Here is a 17,715-nt window from a genome sequence, read left to right on the forward strand (position 1 = left end):
TTTTTAAATAATACAAAAATGGTGCTATCCTACTAATATTATAAATATGAAAGTTTGTATGTCTGGATGTATGTTTGAACTTCTTTAACGCAAAATCTACTGAATAGATTTTGATGAAACTTTACAATAATATAGCTTACACACCAGATTAACATATAGGCTATAATTTATAAAACTATAGTGTGAATTATACAAAATATAAAAGAAGTGTGATTGTTACTAATGAATACAACTAGCGCCATCTCTTGTCAACTAGCAAGCAAAAGATCAATACAATTTATATGGCAAAACAACGTTTGCCGGGTCAGCTAGTAATACATAATTATTATATTTACCAACCTTCCTCATATTATCTGTAAAAACAGAAGTTTGCATGGAAATGGGAAAAGAATTTTTAGAGGTAACATTAAGCACTTGAACGTTTTTAAATCAAAAATTGCAGAATACCATCAGTACTAGCTAGTATTGGATGTTAAAGGATATAGCAAATAAAGCAACTTAAAAATGTTTCTCTAATATATAATATAAATCTAAGCATATCATCAAAATCCGTGGGCAGCTTTCAAGTAACCCGACTGGAACCGACCCGTCGCCACTGCACTTTGGAAATGACTCTCTTGTCCATACAACTCTCCTATAATTAAGAAAATTTACCACCAGCTTCCTCATTGGGTGCAGTATATAGGTCATTCGACGGTTATTGCTCGAACCCTTGCCCTACCCGTGAGCGCTTGAGTTCCCCAAGGCTGTGCTATCTCCTACTGTTGGACTCCTCCAAATGCATTGCTATGCGGATGACAGGACTGGTGATGCCGTTTACACGGAACATGTAGGTCTCTATCGGGAAATCGTTGACCACGCCGGTCGAAACTTGTCTTCTACCGAGTCCTGTCTAAGAAGATCTGGAATGGGATAAAATGAAACTTGTCCAATTTATCCCCCATAATACTTATCACTAAAAAACCACATTTGTTGTATCATCGCTGTTCGAGAACACTTCCCTTAATGCCTCGCCTAGAATCGGAGTACTGGTTCTTGAAATCTTGAGGGATTGCCAATTCCATGGATATGTGAAAGGCAAAGCCAAATTGGCTTCAAAGAAGCTGGGCGTCATAAGTACCCATCACTCAACACATACATTCTAGCGCTCTACAATGCGCAGGACCAACCACTCATATAGTATTGTCGTCATATCCGATCTTGCGCACCTCAATATCAGCTCGAACCATTTCACCACGCGGAACTCATTCAAGCTCTTCAAATTGTCGGGAACCAGCTCCGTTAACGGCTCATTGTGTGTCTTTTACCGAATTTATCACGTGGAGTGTTCCGAAGAACTGCTGCAAATAGGTTAAAACCTCACTCCAGCCGCCCAATTCCACCTTCGCACGACACATCACTAATTAGGATATTCCACCATCTGGATGTGTGGTATTCCTCCACAGTGCGGTTATCAAGGAACTTTCTTCCACGTACAAACAAGCTGTAGAATGAGCTTCCTTGTGTGATGTTTCCAGGACGATAGGCCATGGGTAGTTAGCATTTGAATAAGCATGATGAGCATATTCTGGGACTAGAGAGGACATACTGAGATTATGAATCATAGTATGTCCTCTCTAGTACCATAAGTAAACCGATAATTGCTAAAAACTACATCTAAGTATCTACAATAGGCATTAGTAATACAGTTAAGCTGCTTAATTGGCCTCTTATAGATTGGTGTTCTCAGTAAGGCGAGGCAGTAAATCACTTCAGCAGCCTCACATGAAAGGGCGCTAACCAGTAACAGCTCCTTCCACTTGACCGCATACAACGAAGAGTGGCTCGAAACATCGACTATCAATCATCTCAGATCGGCTCGATTCATTGGCTTTGCTTAGAGATGTTGGTGCTCAGAGCTCCAAAGCTGAATATCTAATTGATCGGACAGACTGGGACTAGATTATGATTATTTTAACATTGACGGTACAGAATTTTATTAAAAAGAGCGCAAAAAAGATTGCTGGGAGAGTTTCTTGCGCCGCTTCATCTGTCTCAGAGCGCCATTTTTTTAATGCCTCTTATGCCTTTTTAAGTAATTGTATTGGTGTCCAGACTAGTTAGTGTGGGAAAGATTTACGAATGCCCTTTGCAGGTACTACATGACTTTTTAATAGTGTAAATCGATGCACGAACGTAATTAATATGTTTTGTAAAAAGGATCAAAATAAACCAGGTACGCTACAGTACGCTCCCTTGACTTCTAGTTAGGACATATTGATGAAAAACCTATATTGATTTAACAATATGATTACAATGATGCAAGGTGGTAAATTCCAATGAAAAAGATAGCAACAATAATGATTCACATACTTCACGCCAATACATGACGTCATATGGCCAACGTCATACGTCAATATTTATTTGGGTGAACAATCTTGAACTCGATATATATGTCCGTTCTCCCAGCTCAACAAGCTTATCGTACTAGGAACTTGTAAGTGTTGAGTTACTCGTGAACGTGATATTTGTTCTCAAAAGTAAGTAAGCGGTTTATATTATATTTTCTAATATATTTTAATCACACTCAAGCAACTCTTTCAAATCATGTAATACACTAATACTTATAGTTATAATTATATAATTGTGCGCCTTAAATTTTTATTAACGCAATTAATAAGTGGATTATCTTTTCACTTATAAATTGCTTTTATCTTTAAACAGTCTATAAATTAAACATTCGCTATTTATTCGCATTTTCAATGTATTTTTTACTATATTGATACGTTTATTAGGATTTATATCATCTCTCTCTCTGTATTAACATAATACTCAAATATATATTATATATCTACTCGCCTAATGTCTAAAGCAGGTTATTAGGTTCATATTTACAAATGACTAAAAATAAACATTAATGTACACTATTTAATCTGCAAAATAATTATTTTTGATAAAATATTCATAACACCTAAAATGTTACCTAGATTATTTTATTAACCTAATTAAAATAATTTGTAACATTTAAAAATTTATCTTTCTAAAATCGTCTCACAAAGCGAAAACAATATAATATGTATGTTGTTTACATATTACAACAATGTTATTTTAATCAATTTACGAAATTTTTTATTAAATTCAGACACTTAAAATCTACGCAACACTTAGGTACAACTTTCAACATATAGATAATTTATTATTAAGACTCATACTTATTGTTTTATTTTCAGCGATCACAAACTAACTTCGATAATTTCTATAAAACAATCTGAAGGCCAATGACCTTAAGCTAGGATACTAATAGAAATATATTGTTTTTAGAAAATAAATATGGCAGATGAGATTAAAGTTTCTAAAGAAATACAAGTTGAAGAAAAATTTGAACAGAAACGTACAAAAGAATCTTCAGCGGTTCTGCAAACTGAAACGCATCGTGCTGGGAAGCTGATACCAGAGTTTGTACCAAGGAGTATGATAAAGGTGCCCTCAAATTGTCCTCCAGGAACACAAAGAGACGCAGATGGCTTCTGTAGGGAAGTCTGGTGATAAAGACTGAAAACTGTCAGCACTAAACTATAATTAACAAGAGTTTTCACAATTTCCCAACGGTTTTTCTAAATGTGGTAGCACGCGCCTTTGAGAAGCTTTTTTTATTTATTTCCATCCTTCTTTTTACTAAGAAATTGATGTGAAACGTGATTTTTACAATAACATTTCGTTAACAGTGCCAACAACAGAATAGGCATTATTAATTAATTATATATAATTTCTATTATTTAAATTTGTGAACTACTTATAGGCACATATATTACTATCTAATTAGCAAAGTATCTATTGGTATTTCATAAGATATTGTCCCTATTGATAACATTGTACTTGTTTTATACTCAAAAAATATCGTTGTAATGGAACCCAATATGTGAATAAATTATACAACGCTTTTCTAAAATTATTATTGCAAATAATGTATCATATATTTCATTAAAATTTATATTTTTATAAGTACGTCTTTTATTCATCTAACCACGTTGGATCTGAATATTTTTGAAAATAGAACGATGCAATATACAATCGTTATAGAAGTTTATACGATATAACTATTTAGAGAAATACTCGAAAACGCTTACAAATAAGGAATATGATTCCAGTACCGTAGAGGCGAGAGTTTATATAATTTATGAAGCAAATTTAAGGAATACATTAACACTGATCTCTGTAACGTAAATAAACTAGACAGGCGTTAAAAGTGCAACGATGAGTGTACAATGAAATTATTTTCACAAAACGTTATGCTACAAGTAATATATTACTAAGTTCAAAGTACCCTCACATTTCGAATATCAAATTGAAATCAGTTTATACTTTATTATAGTCCAACAACTTCGTGACGTTACGGAAGTCTCACGCGCTGCCCTTCCCCGCAACACCACCCGCTACCCGCTGACATCTTAGTACTTCGTCCCCGCCTGCGTCTGTCACCCCGTGAGACGGTCGTGCACGAAGTTGTCGGACTATAGTGGCCTGTCCACTTTACCAAAAGTTACATAATATATCCCATTTGTTAACAATATTCAGTACTCGCGAATAATGCCTAAAATGTACAAAAATTGCAATTATCAGGATGAGCAGTGTCATAATATGTGTAATTAAAACTAACAGTGGGTCAGCCCGTGTGTCTTGACTGACATGACTGTATGCATGCACTTACATTATACTAGCGTATAAAAAAGCAAAACATCCAAGAGGAAATCGAATCTATGATTTTTATTGCAAAGTCGTAAACAGTCAGCCATCCTTAGAAATAGCTCCTTAATATTTTGAATAATTACCCACACATCGACAGATCAAATCACGCTTTATCGGGCTGTCAGGTCGTGTATACGTTTTAATGCCCGATGCGAGGACCGATGCGCAATTAAGCGAATCGGTACGTTCACAGAAGTCGCGGGTAGGAGGGGGACGCCGCTCTCTTTCATACTGCACCCCTTCCTTGCTACTTCTAGCTACGAAGTTGACTTACTATTTGTATCTATTACACATAAGTATAGCAGAATCGTGTTAATACACCTCCCCTGCCCACAGCGCTGCTCATTGCCGTGACAATGCACTGAATACAACGGGATAATAGAGATCAGTGTATAATTCGCTATCACCGAGTAATTACGCACTACAATAACGCAACAGTCGCTACACAACCCTGATCTCATTGTTTTGTCTACATTAATTATAAATATCCAAGTGTCGCATAAGTTTTAACGAATGGAGCTTCAGTTTCGCACGAATTCCTGAAAAAAAAAATTGATTATTACTCTTTCGTACATTATTAATTCATATAACTTGAAATCTCAAGCTTCAAATTTTCCGAAGTGGTAAATGCTAACATTTATAGCTTCGACGTTTATAAGTGACGTCATTTTATGAATAGCCCAATAATATATTCTCATATATGAAACGAATATATTTTACAGCTGCTTTTTATAGCTTGTAATTCGTTTAATATATATTTGTTTATAGTGTGGACCAATAATAGGAAAAATTACCTCTCTAATCGTTCTCTAATTATTTGACATTCCGACTTTGACGGATGACTGAACAATTAAAAGTTCATTTCAAGACTGCAAGTGTTACCATCATGTTACCAAATCTTTGACTAACGTTATTGGCCTTCTGTTCATATCAATAAAGATAAAATAATAATGACAAACTATACGAAAATTAGGAATAAAAATAAATAAAACAAAAGATAAACAATATGAAGAAAAATATATTAAAATATCCTTAATTGAAAATGATGAACACAAAAGAATATACCATGAACGTAATAGTTTACATAAAGATATAAAATATATTTACATTTACAAACAAAACGAACAAAAAATTACGATACACAGCTGGAAGTTGAATTCAATATTTTGTCATAGGCTAAAGGCTTAGTAGACTTTAAAATATTTTCTAAAAGTAACCCATTTGTTTTATTTACACAAAGGACACACAACATCTATGATACTCACTCATCTTCCCAAGGACAAATATCATTACGTTGCTTTCTTTCACTAACACTTATTTTACTTTCTTGCTTAACAACACCGGTTTCAGAAGACAGTCTATCTCCGTGAGCAAAATTTTTTTCATCAGCTTCAGACGGAAGATCATCCGAGACTTCATGTGGTATCGAAGGCACTTTGTCCACATTATCATCTTCGTTGATGTCCTCGCATGTGGCTAGTGGTGCTACTGCAACCCGTGCAGTTTCAGAAGATCGTGAATAAATCTCTTTATCAGATATACTAGTCGGTGGCGAAGAAATTTCTGATAGACTTTTCTGCCTCACAATCCCCGGTCGGGTTAAATTTTCCACAGCGTATTCAATTCTTTCAGTATCCTGACGTCTAATGTCTTCTTGTACTTCTTTCACACTTACAGCTTTACAAACTAAACTTTCTCTAGTAGAAGATTCGTGAAACAACTGACTCAAAACATCTTCGCCTAGTTTTATGCTGATATCTTTATTGGAAGATTCTCCAGACAGTTGGTAGTGCAATGAAATGGCTTCTTCTGAAGACTTCTGAACATCTTGGGAATCCTGTTTCATCAATAGAGAAAATTCTTCAGCACTCACTGGTGCACTGATGGACACAAGAACTTCTGTTGATGTTTCAGGTTGCACATCAGCTGAATTTTCGAATAGACCTCGCTCGGGAAATGAAGTGCTAGGCTCGGTCGGCGTTGCGTCCATGGACGCGAAAACTGATGATGGTTCCTCTGATTGTATGTTTGAGCGTCTTTCATCAGGTGACCGAGGTGGTGAGTCTCCAGAATCATCAGGGGCAGAACTCACGCTGATGGTCGGCGTTGGATGATGCGTAGATTGTATCTGTGAAGTGGGTACGGTGCGCTTTTGACGTGGTGAATGTGGGGGGGACGCAAGAGGAGCTAAATGCCTCGGTTCAACGGCAGATAGTCTTCGTAAGGGTGGCGGGGCACCTCTCAGGCCGCCGTCTAATGTGCTCTGTTGCGGAAGACGTCTCATACGTTCGCTGCCCACAACAGCACTCACGTCGGATGATGAGCTTCCGGAATCGGCAGCGGAATCTTGTCGTCGTCTCGCACCATGCGCTTCTCTACTGGAATTCTCCCATGGTACTACTTCAGACGAATCGTCATCCAAAGGGTCTCTGAAATGGGATATAATAACATGATTAAACTTATTGCAGGAAAGTAGTTGGAGATCTTAGTTCAATGTTTTCGTTCTAGACTCATTCAAATATACAGCACATTACAGTCTCGGAAATATGTGTTGTATTCTAAACTGCATTTTATTTAGTTAAAAATGAGAAATACGCAATAATTCTTAAAAAGATAAATACATCAAACATTTTCGCAATGGCTCTAGCTGTGTTTCAACACCCAGAGAACAAGTTAGTAGCAGTAGAATAAATTATATGTGGAGTAATTGTGTGGTACTACCACCACACCTTTTTCTGGGTGCCTAGGTTAATAGGTTTAAATAGGGTTAGAACTAATGCACTAAAGGCTACGCTCTCGGTCGCTTTGTACAACTTTACTTATCAGAAATTATCCATATTGTTTTTGAGCATAATATGATGGTGATGTGATCATATCATCTGTTAGATCAACGCCTTAAATCCATACTTAACAACGAAATTTTAACACAATTTACAAACTTAAACATATCGACATTCTAGTCTGTTAAGAAACCATTAATATCCATCATACATATATTAATGTACCTATCGTGATTCGAACCCTTCAGCTTAACAATTGCTAGTCAAACTAGCTGACCGAGGGCTGCGTACTTTTTTTTAATGATTTAAATACAAATTTATAGTTTTTTCAATACTCTTGTAGTATAAGACTTGAATATGATATGCATTACAATTGCAGCATTAAAACGATATACTCAAGTCCACAGTCTCTTGAAAGTGTGAAAAATCTAAGTTAACGTGCAAAAAGACTCGGCCGTCTATACCACGAAAAAACGTACGTTTCGACACTATCAATGGAGTCCGTATTATTGTAAAAAGTATTTTCCGTCGACCTATAAAATTTGTAAGTAGGCAATACATATACAGGATGTCCCATAACTTTGGGAGGCCCTGTTTGAGACTTGAAGTATCTATTACTTCAAGTCTTATGCTACAAGTATATGGAAAAAACTATACTTTCTCAGCCTAAGAAATGAACTCACCTAAAGGGTATATCACACAGATTCGACTGCGAATGGCTGTGCGGCGGCGGCTCAGGCAGTCTTGGCTGCTGCACGGCACACACGGCTAGCTCGTGCGCCGAGCCCGACAGCGAGCGATCCGATCCGCGTCGCCGAGACAACCCCGCACTGCCACTAGCACTCGCACTCGTCGGCTTCTTCTTCACTTGCCCACCGAAGTTAAAGAATCTGGAAAATTTAATGAACCACATTGTATGCGCCATTTACTTGGGGGAGAGAGGGAGGGGAGAGTGGTAGTTTCCTTTGCACAGGAAGCCGGCTTATGGGTACCACAACAGTGCCTATTTCTGCCGTGAAGCAGTAATGTGTAAGCATTACTGTGTTTCGGTCTAAAGGGCGCCGTAGCTAGTGAAATTACTACCGTAATATCAAGTAAATGGTGTAACCCTAGTGGTGTGGTCAGGTTTAATAGGCATAAAGACAAGACGCCCCTGCCTTTATATCTTTTAATTGTTATAGAAAATAAGTACCCGAAAGGCAGTATAATACGAGCCACTGGCTTGATGATTAGATGATCTTGGGCATCACGGGCTATCCTGCTTAAAATAACACAGTCGTCACTCCAGCATTAATAAAGAAGAATGTTTTAAAGCCAAATGGTATTAGCCGCCGCGGTGGCAAGCGTCCTAATGGAATACCCCAGGTGGTTTTGGCACGGGGAAGGGCGCTGGTGTTGGACGCAACTTATGTCGACAATCCGGCTCTTTCTCATATTCAAGTTACATCAGTTGGTTCTGGGGGTGCTGCTTTAACTGCCGAAGAAGTAGAAAAAGTTGCATCTATGCCCATCTCAATGTAAGACTCACTATAAAAAAATTTAACTTTAACACAAAATATGCCGTAAAACACAGTAACAATTACACGCGTTTTAATTCTTAAAAAAGTATTATGTTTAAAAAAAAAGCAATTTATGGGTAGTTGTTCTTTTTTAACATTATAGTAGATAGCATTATAGTACTGTGAGTGTGCATCTTTGTGCCGTTTGGTGTCGAGACACTAGGCCCGTGGGGCCCAGAGTAGCGGAGAATGAACAAAGAACTATCGTCTCGCCTTAATAGGGCTACTGGAAACCCAAGCGCTGGCAGCTATTTCGGTCAACGGATCAGCCTAGCTATCCAACGCGGAAATTCTGCTTGTATCCTTAGTACACTTCCCCGTAATGATAGCTTTAATTTAATAAAATCATAGTATTATAAATATCATTATAAGACTTGTTTTATCTGGAAATTATTAGTATTCTATGATTTTTTCTCTATGCAGTCGCTCTCTCATGACTAAGGAGCGTGGTCATCCTCGGCTAAGGATACTCGTATGATCTGTATCTGATACATGTAATGATCTACCTCCATCGTTGTGTGTTTATTGCATACGAATACGAATTGCATAGAGACACGATTGTCCATACCATGATACTATGAACTTATGAAGATGGTCAATTATTCAGGTTAGAAATATGTTCAAAACTTAGATTTAAATTTGGTAATAATATTTTTTTGACATATTCATGCAGTAAGTACCACAAAATTGACATAGATTGCCCCCGTTGGTCACATTCATGTACATGAATAGATGTTTAGTAGCTAGACTTCATATTTATATACCGAACGATACTAAATTTATTCTAGTTTTAAAACAAAACCAAACAAAAACACTCGAAATCAAAAGAGGGATCAAGTGTGTGATATGTCACATTGGAACTGTGTAATTTTTCGAAAACTGTGACAATTGTCACCATCGGAAGCCGAAGTGGCAACACAAAATAGTCAACATATTATGATTTCCATCCGAAGAACTTACTTAGCCTTTTTCTGATGTACATTCCGTCCCTCCGTGAGTAGTCTTTGGAAGTGATCCGAGCGCACGAATCTCGGATAGCAGTCCTTCTTGAGTAACAAGCCGTACACGTGATCAGCCGCGTGGTCGAGCGCATACCGCGACCCGCTGCGAACACCTTCCGCGACGCGGTCGGCAGTGGCGCCATCTATGTTTATTTCACACGGTGCTCCCGGCTTTAGAAATTCTCTGGTAAAATATTTGATTAATTAATACTAACTATACACGCTATTGAACTAATGTTATGTCGCTAACTATGGGCCTTATAAGAAAGCTCATGGTCGCTCAGAGGGCAATGGAGAGGGCTATGCTCGGAGTTTCCTTGCGAGATCGAATCAGAAATGAGGAGATCCGTAAGAGAACCAAAGATACCACCTGAAGTAGCAGTGGTCAGGGCACATAGTTCGAAGGACAGATGGCCGTTGGGGCAGTAGAGTCCTCGAATGGCGACCACGTACCGGAAGACGCGGTGTTGGTAGGCCACCCACAAGATAGACCGCCGATCTGGTTAGGATCGCCGGAATACATTGGATGAGGGCAGGCCAGGACCGATCGTCGTGGCAATCTTTTGGGGGAGGTCTTTGTCCAGTCCTTTGTGACGTCTTCCGGCTGATGTTGATGACGTTATTATTGTTATATAATTATTATTGTCATGACTTTTTTTTATGCAAGAAGGGGCAAACGGGCAAGAGGCTCGCGTGATGGGAAGTAATGGGGCAACCACCCATAGACATGCGCAAAAATAGGAGTCAAAAGATGCGGCCAGCGGTGCCGGCCTTAGTAAATTTTCTTTCGCATTAAGTTTCACAATATTGTATAGCAGTTATTTCCTTCAAGTATAGCGAGGACGTGCAGCTTGATTTTATGCACCATTTTATAGATATTTATAGCCAGTTAACAATAAGTCAGATGTGGCCAATATCTTTATCTTACAGCGGTACGTGCACCACCACTTGTTGTTATGTTATAGGGACTTCGGCAATTACGAATGAAGAGTTATTCGTTAGTAGATCTTTGAGCCTGTGAGGTGACAAGCAAAAATGTCATCTTAAGTCAAGTCTCGTCCTTTTATATCAGTTTAAAATATCCCTTTTGTTCTTTTGAAGGTGACGGTATGATTTTGGAGGTAAATTGTAAATCGATAGTATATATTACATAGATGTCTTATATCTTGTAACCACCATGAAACGCTCCCGATAGTGACGGACTTGTGCACCCAAGATGCGCAAAATTAGGTCGACACGAATAATTAAGAATAGTGAAAAATCATCACCAAACATTTTATTTCAAAGAGAAGGTACCTGTTTTGTTGAGAAGAATCTACCGATAAAATTTAATCTTTTAGTTGGTATAATTACCTACTTCTTGGTTTGTGGAAGAGTTTTTGGCCTCCATGGCCTGGAAAAGCTATCGAGCTACCAGCATAAAGGAGGTTTATAGTCAGTAAGGGCCACTTTCCGCGTAAGGGACATCTCGACATAATATGGGTCCTGTTTCCGGGTCTAAGCACGTAAATGCATTTTCCTCCCCTCAACAAAGAGAAACTGTCGTAAATAAATCAGCCTTTGAATACACCTTCGTATTTTATTCACCAAAAGGGGTCCAGAAGAGCTTGTCGACTGCACAGTCATTGAAAATTATAGAGATACTCACTCAACGATTTCATCCAATTTCTTGGGTATTTGCTTCGTACTACTTCTGCGTAAATCCATCACAGCGAGCCAGAACCGAATGTTTTCATGAGAGTACTCCTTCCTCAGGAAACTTGTGAATTCCTGCAAGCCTGTTGGATCTGACACCAGCTCATCTATCGACAAGGCCCATCGCTGAACTCGCTTCTCGCTGGGCACCTCCACTCTGGAATTAAGGTGTAGAAGATTAATTTGTAAAATCCAGTGAACACATATAAAACATGGAAGTATTTCTGACGCTTTAAAATAGCTTAACTAAAACTATACCGTTAGTGTGCAGGGCTTACAAACTGTACTGGTAGGCGGATTAGTTCGGTTAGGCGAGTGAGTACGATCGTTTCCTGGTCGGGATTTAAAAAAAGATAAAATAAGGATTTAAAATACATTCATGTGTTGTAAAGTAGTGCAGAAATTATACGGAACGTCGTCCCAAGAGGAATTGAATCACTTTTCATGTAAGTGGATCAATTACTTAGGAGGAGGGATGGCATTATGCATACTGCAGATAGTACCACATTTTATTAACTTTTCATTACAGAACTAAAATATTTATTTAATAAATAACAGTGGCGTGTCGTGCGAACGTCGAATTCACTCATTTAAGTGACGTGTTTACGCAAAGTGATATAGCCGTTCATCGAGCACATATTATAAGTATAAACAGAAACACTTACAGAGGACTGTTGATTTGCCAGAAGATCGTGTCGTCGCTGAGCCAAGGGTTCGATGGCTGCGGAGGGGTCAGCCAGGGATCATACGGCGTGTATGTTTCAGAATATGCTAAGAGTGCTTCCAGTGCCACTGATGTCTTCACTCGTGTCCGATCCAAACAAGCCTTCAGCTGTTCGATCTATGAGAAACATTAAATATATAACTATATGTACTATAGACAGAATTTAACCGTGACCCACCTTAATGTCATTTTCCTACGGTCACAATAAACAAGTAGGTCGAAATTCGCTTGGACATTTCTAAGAAACTGTTAACATTTTATTAGACATTGACAGTTCACTAATTGTCATACAATCTTTTTTATGCAAATATAAACCTAACAGTTTTTATGATTTTAAAAGAATTATTAGCAAAGTGGGTCATAAATCAATTCAATCAAAAAATCAAAATCAAAAATTTATTTATTTAGCATTTTAGTAAATAGTATTTGAAGGACTTCCCTTTTAAGTTCGCAGAACCTGTGTTAGGGAAGACCGCTCTTTCCAACGGATAAGAATGCTTACACATTTAACAAAAACATAAATTATACTTAAATAAACCAATCTTAGGTATAAAATAAACAAACTAAAAAAAAATGTTTCAATATTTAAGGTAGATTAATATTTGCTTGGCTCACACTAAACTTGTAAATAATATACCTACACAAAAACACTTGTCATCGTCTCAAGAATGTGCGACCAATGTAACTATGAAGTAAGGTAATTTGTAGTTTTACGAATATTTATATAATAGTAAAATGTTTAAAGTACGATATTTAGATAACAAGAAAATTACAGCAAGCGAAATTTAATTATCTATTCATATAATATACTCTACTATAATTACAACAAAATTAATATAATATAGTTTTCTTTTTTTTTAGAACACACATTTACACTATTTTACTCATATTACATTTAATTTAGCAAGTTTTCAGTTTCTAAATAATTAAGAGTTTTCAGCCATTTAGTAACGCTAGTTTTACATTCCCTATATGTCTTTGTGCATATATTTAAGATTTTATTTGCATAATTTATAATTTAGTAGCCTGTGCATTAAATTGTTTAGACGCAAATTTAGTTTTAGTAAATTTACATTTAACTACTGTATTTTTTTACGTTTATTTAAAATCAAAGGATCTATAGATTTAGTTTTGTGTATTTTTAGTATGCATTGCAATATATATAATTTTCTTACGGATAAAAGGTCCGCATATTCATATAATTTTGTGGTATCATACAGACGATTTTTGCTTAGCATATATTTAATTATTGCTCTCTGTGCTCGTTCTATGCTTAAAAATTGAGTTTTAAAAGTACTCCCCCAGATTCTTATACAATATAGAAGGATAGATTGTATCAGACATGTATATATACTTAATAAGTTTGATATCACAGACGTTACGTAGGCGTTTGAATATCCAGATCAATTTTCTAGCTCTGTTGGCAACAACATTTAACTGAGGATACCATGATAAATTTTTGTCTATAATTACTCCGAGGTATTTGGTGGTGTTTACTCTTTCAAGTTTAGTGCACAGACAGTTTTCTATATCAGCCATGTCACATGTATGAGCAGATAAGGTAAAAATTTTATTAGGTTGAGTAGAATCTTTTATTGAAAATGTAATATAATTTGTTTTCGTTAAATTTAAAGTAAGAATGTTAATTTTAAGCCAGTTTTGTACTAAGAGTAGTCCTTTCTCTGACAAAGAAAAGACCTCCTCCCAACTGTCTCCATGAAATAGCAGGGCAGTGTCGTCGGCATAAGAGAAACCTTGTCCATTTTGTATTTTTAAATTTGTTAGGTCGTTAATATACATTAAAAATAGCGTAGGTCCGAGAACACTACCCTGAGGAATTCCGTATGATGTAGAATATTTAACAGAACTAAAAATTTCTTTATAAATTTTTACACGTTACACAAGGTAATCAGTCAGTAAATTTAAAAAGTTACCTCTTATACCAATTTTTTCAATTTTACGCAAAAGTATAGGAATAGAAACGGTGCCGAAGGCCTTTTTTAGGTCAAGAAAAATACATAGAGTTTTTTTATTTCCATCCACATATTTTGTTACCTCTTGAGTAAGATCTTGAATAGTGTCGAAGGCCTTTTTTAGGTCAAGAAAAATACATAGAGTTTTTTTATTTCCATCCACATATTTTGTTACCTCTTGAGTAAGATCTTGAATAGCATCCTCAGTGCTGACTCCCTCACGAAAGCCATACTGGGATTTAGATAACAAACCATACGTATTTAAGTACTTGATTATTCTAGTATGTATAATCTTTTCTAATATTTTAGAGATAACTGTTAAGACGGAAATAGGTCGATAGTTATTAACATCCTCTTTAGACCCACCCTTATATACAGGATGTATAATGGAGCATTTGAGTTCTTGTGGAAAAATACCTTGAGCGAGTGATAGTGAACAAAGTCGTGTGATTATAGGAGTAAGTTCTTTTTTCGCCACTTTAATAAACTTGGTTGGGATATTGTCATAGCCCGAGGCAGTCTCTGATTTTAAGTTTGATATAATTGTTGCTACTTCTGATGGCTCGGGTTCTAGTATTCCAATTGTATTTGCTTGTGATGGAAGTCGATGAAAATATTGCTGTACAATATGAGGAGGTGTTGAGATTCCAATAGCTAAAGATTTTCCAACGTTAACGAAATAATTGTTTAAAAAGCAAGCTGATTCAGTGGGTGTAGGTTTTAACTGTATAAGTTCTATATTTTGTTGTTTTTGTTTATTTAAATTAGTTATAGTTTTGATACTATTCCAAAGTGACTTATTGTTAGATTTAGATTTATTAAGTATTTCGCTTTCGTATTTACGTCTTAGTTGCTTCACTAAATTATTGCAAAAGTTTCGATATCGTCGGTAAGTTATTCTGAGTATTTCATTAGATTCATCACTTCTTAGCTGTTGCTGTAATTTATTTCTGGTTCTAATGCATTTTAAAATGCCTGGTGTTATCGAAGGTTTTATTATTTTTTTGTTACTTCAAATTCTTACCAATTTAGTATTTTTGTTAAGTGCATATTGTATGTATTTGTGTAATTCTTGTGTTAATGTATTAGGGTCTTTTATTTTGAATATATCTGGATTGTATTTTTCTTGCAGGGTCTTAAGTGCTTCTTCATAATTGATAACAGATTTCGTTTTAGGTGTGGTAGAATCTTTTATTTTTTTTCGATATAGATAAATAACAGTCATTTTATGGTCCGTAATTGTAGTTTTTAGAACTCTTATAAAAGTATTAAATTGGGAAGGATCAAGGTTAATTATTATATGGTCTAAACAACTATTTTTTCTGGTATCAAATTTATGACCAGGTAGTAACCTATGTGAAGCCAATGTATCTAAATATGAATTAGCGTATTTCTCACTGTGCCCTTCAATAATATTTATGTTTATATCTCCTGTAATTATGACATTAGATTTTAGATGGGATGAATCTAGATAGGTGTTTAATGAAGTTACAAAATTTTCAGGTTTCTTTTCTACTGGCGGCCGGTATATACAAATTAGTGTCACTCTAGATACAGGGCTTCGAAATACAATCTCAAGGCAGGAAGCTCCATCCAAAGCAACTTCTTTGACACTATGTTCTAATGTTTTTTTACAAATACCACAACACCATCATTTTGATTTACTTTTCTATCAGTGTTATAAGTAAAATAGTAGGGTTTCTGTGGAACTGGTTTTTCGGGATCTGTTCTGCATTCAGTTAAAACTATTACGTCAGTATTACTTTTTAGCATACTTATATTGATATCTAAGTCATCTAAGTTCGATGTGTTATAAACGCTTCTTATATTTTGGGTTACGACGGAGAGGAATAAAACTTCCCTAGGAGTGTTTTTATTAAAATACTCAATAGAACATTGTTGAGCTGCGATGTTATTTGTCAGGCTATCTAAATCTTCCAACAGATTTATTGTATGATTGTCCATTAAAGGTGTTTTTGTTACAATAGGTGTAAATCTTAAATTGTATATTATGCATGATACTATTATTTCTGTAGAGATTTATACTTTGGTTTATTTTAATTACTGGCTTAATTAAGTATAGTATTTTATTAATTTTAGTATGTCTGGTAGTCTTATATAAAGTATTAGACTTTTATATGCTGTAAAGTACAAGATGTATAAATATAATTAAAATATAATAAATATAACAGTAGTGATACAATACATTAAAATATTATAAGTATAGTTACGAAAATCCAGAAATAGTCATTCATTCCACAGTGGCTGTAATTGAGCTTCGGCCTTTATCCAAATAGTTTTTGAGTTGTCTTCTCTTTTCAAGTAGACACGACCATTTCAAGTAGACACGACCAATTATGTCGATTTGACTTTTATTTAAATTAATAATTTTACATTAAAGTAAATTATATCAGGTTTCAGAAACGTTATTTATTTCAAAACGAATTACAAAATTCACTCACTGTGATAATACTATTTTTTTTTATGGAACAGGAGGACAAACGAGCGTACGGGTCACCTGGTGTTAAGTGATCACCGCCGCCCACAATCTCTTGCAATACCAGAGGAATAACAGGAGCGTTGCCGACCTTTAAGGAAGGAGTACGCGCTTTTTTTGAAAGTACCCATGTCGTATCGTCCCGGAAACACCGCACAAGGAAGCTCATTCCACAGCTTTGTAGTACGTGGAAGAAAGTTCCTTGAAAACCGCATTGTGGAGGACCGCCACACATCCAGATGGTGGGGATGATATCCTTACTTGTGGCGTGTCGTGCGAAGGTGGAATTCGGCGGCAGGAATCAGGTTAAACAGCTCTTCGGAACACTCCCCGTGATAATGCTGTAGAAGACACAATGACGACATCTCTACGCAACGCCAAGTGATCTAGCCGTTCACAGAGCACTGGGTCCCCGACAATTCGGGCTGGTCTACGTTGCACGCGGTCAAATGGGTCGAGCTGATACTGGGGTGCGCCAAACCAGAGATGACAGCAATACTCCATGTGTGGCCGGACCTGCGCTTTGTAGAGTGCTAGAATGTGGGCCGGCTTGAAGTTTTGCCGTGCTATATTAATGACGCCCAGCTTCTTCGAAGCCAATTTGGCTTTGCCCTCCCGATTGCCACGGAATTGGCAATCGTTCGAGATTTCGAGACCCAATATTCCGATACAAGGCGAGGCTTTAAGGGAAGTGTTGTCGAAGAGTGGTAACGGCACATGGGGTTTTTTAGAGGTAAACGCGCAATCTTGAGTCTTCTGGG

At 36.5% G+C, this 17,715-nt stretch overlaps 1 protein-coding gene across 1 annotated transcript in view; it reads right to left on the minus strand.

The window, feature by feature from the left end:
* Positions 1-2,893: 2,893 nt before the first annotated feature.
* LOC126967528 (uncharacterized) overlaps positions 2,894-17,715 on the minus strand; it is a 65,708-nt gene continuing 50,886 nt past the window's right edge. Inside the window, exons 8-13 of the mRNA XM_050812037.1 lie at positions 12,426-12,601; positions 11,714-11,917; positions 10,025-10,249; positions 8,189-8,395; positions 5,991-7,154; positions 2,894-5,264 (exon numbers count right to left, since the gene is read on the minus strand). Coding sequence (XP_050667994.1) covers positions 5,204-5,264; positions 5,991-7,154; positions 8,189-8,395; positions 10,025-10,249; positions 11,714-11,917; positions 12,426-12,601 — 2,037 coding nt within the window. The 3' untranslated portion in view covers positions 2,894-5,203. The remainder of the gene's footprint in view (positions 5,265-5,990; positions 7,155-8,188; positions 8,396-10,024; positions 10,250-11,713; positions 11,918-12,425; positions 12,602-17,715) is intronic.

The sequence above is a fragment of the Leptidea sinapis genome, chromosome 13 (genome assembly GCF_905404315.1).
Source record: "Leptidea sinapis chromosome 13, ilLepSina1.1, whole genome shotgun sequence".
Classification (NCBI taxonomy): Eukaryota; Metazoa; Arthropoda; class Insecta; order Lepidoptera; family Pieridae; genus Leptidea; species Leptidea sinapis.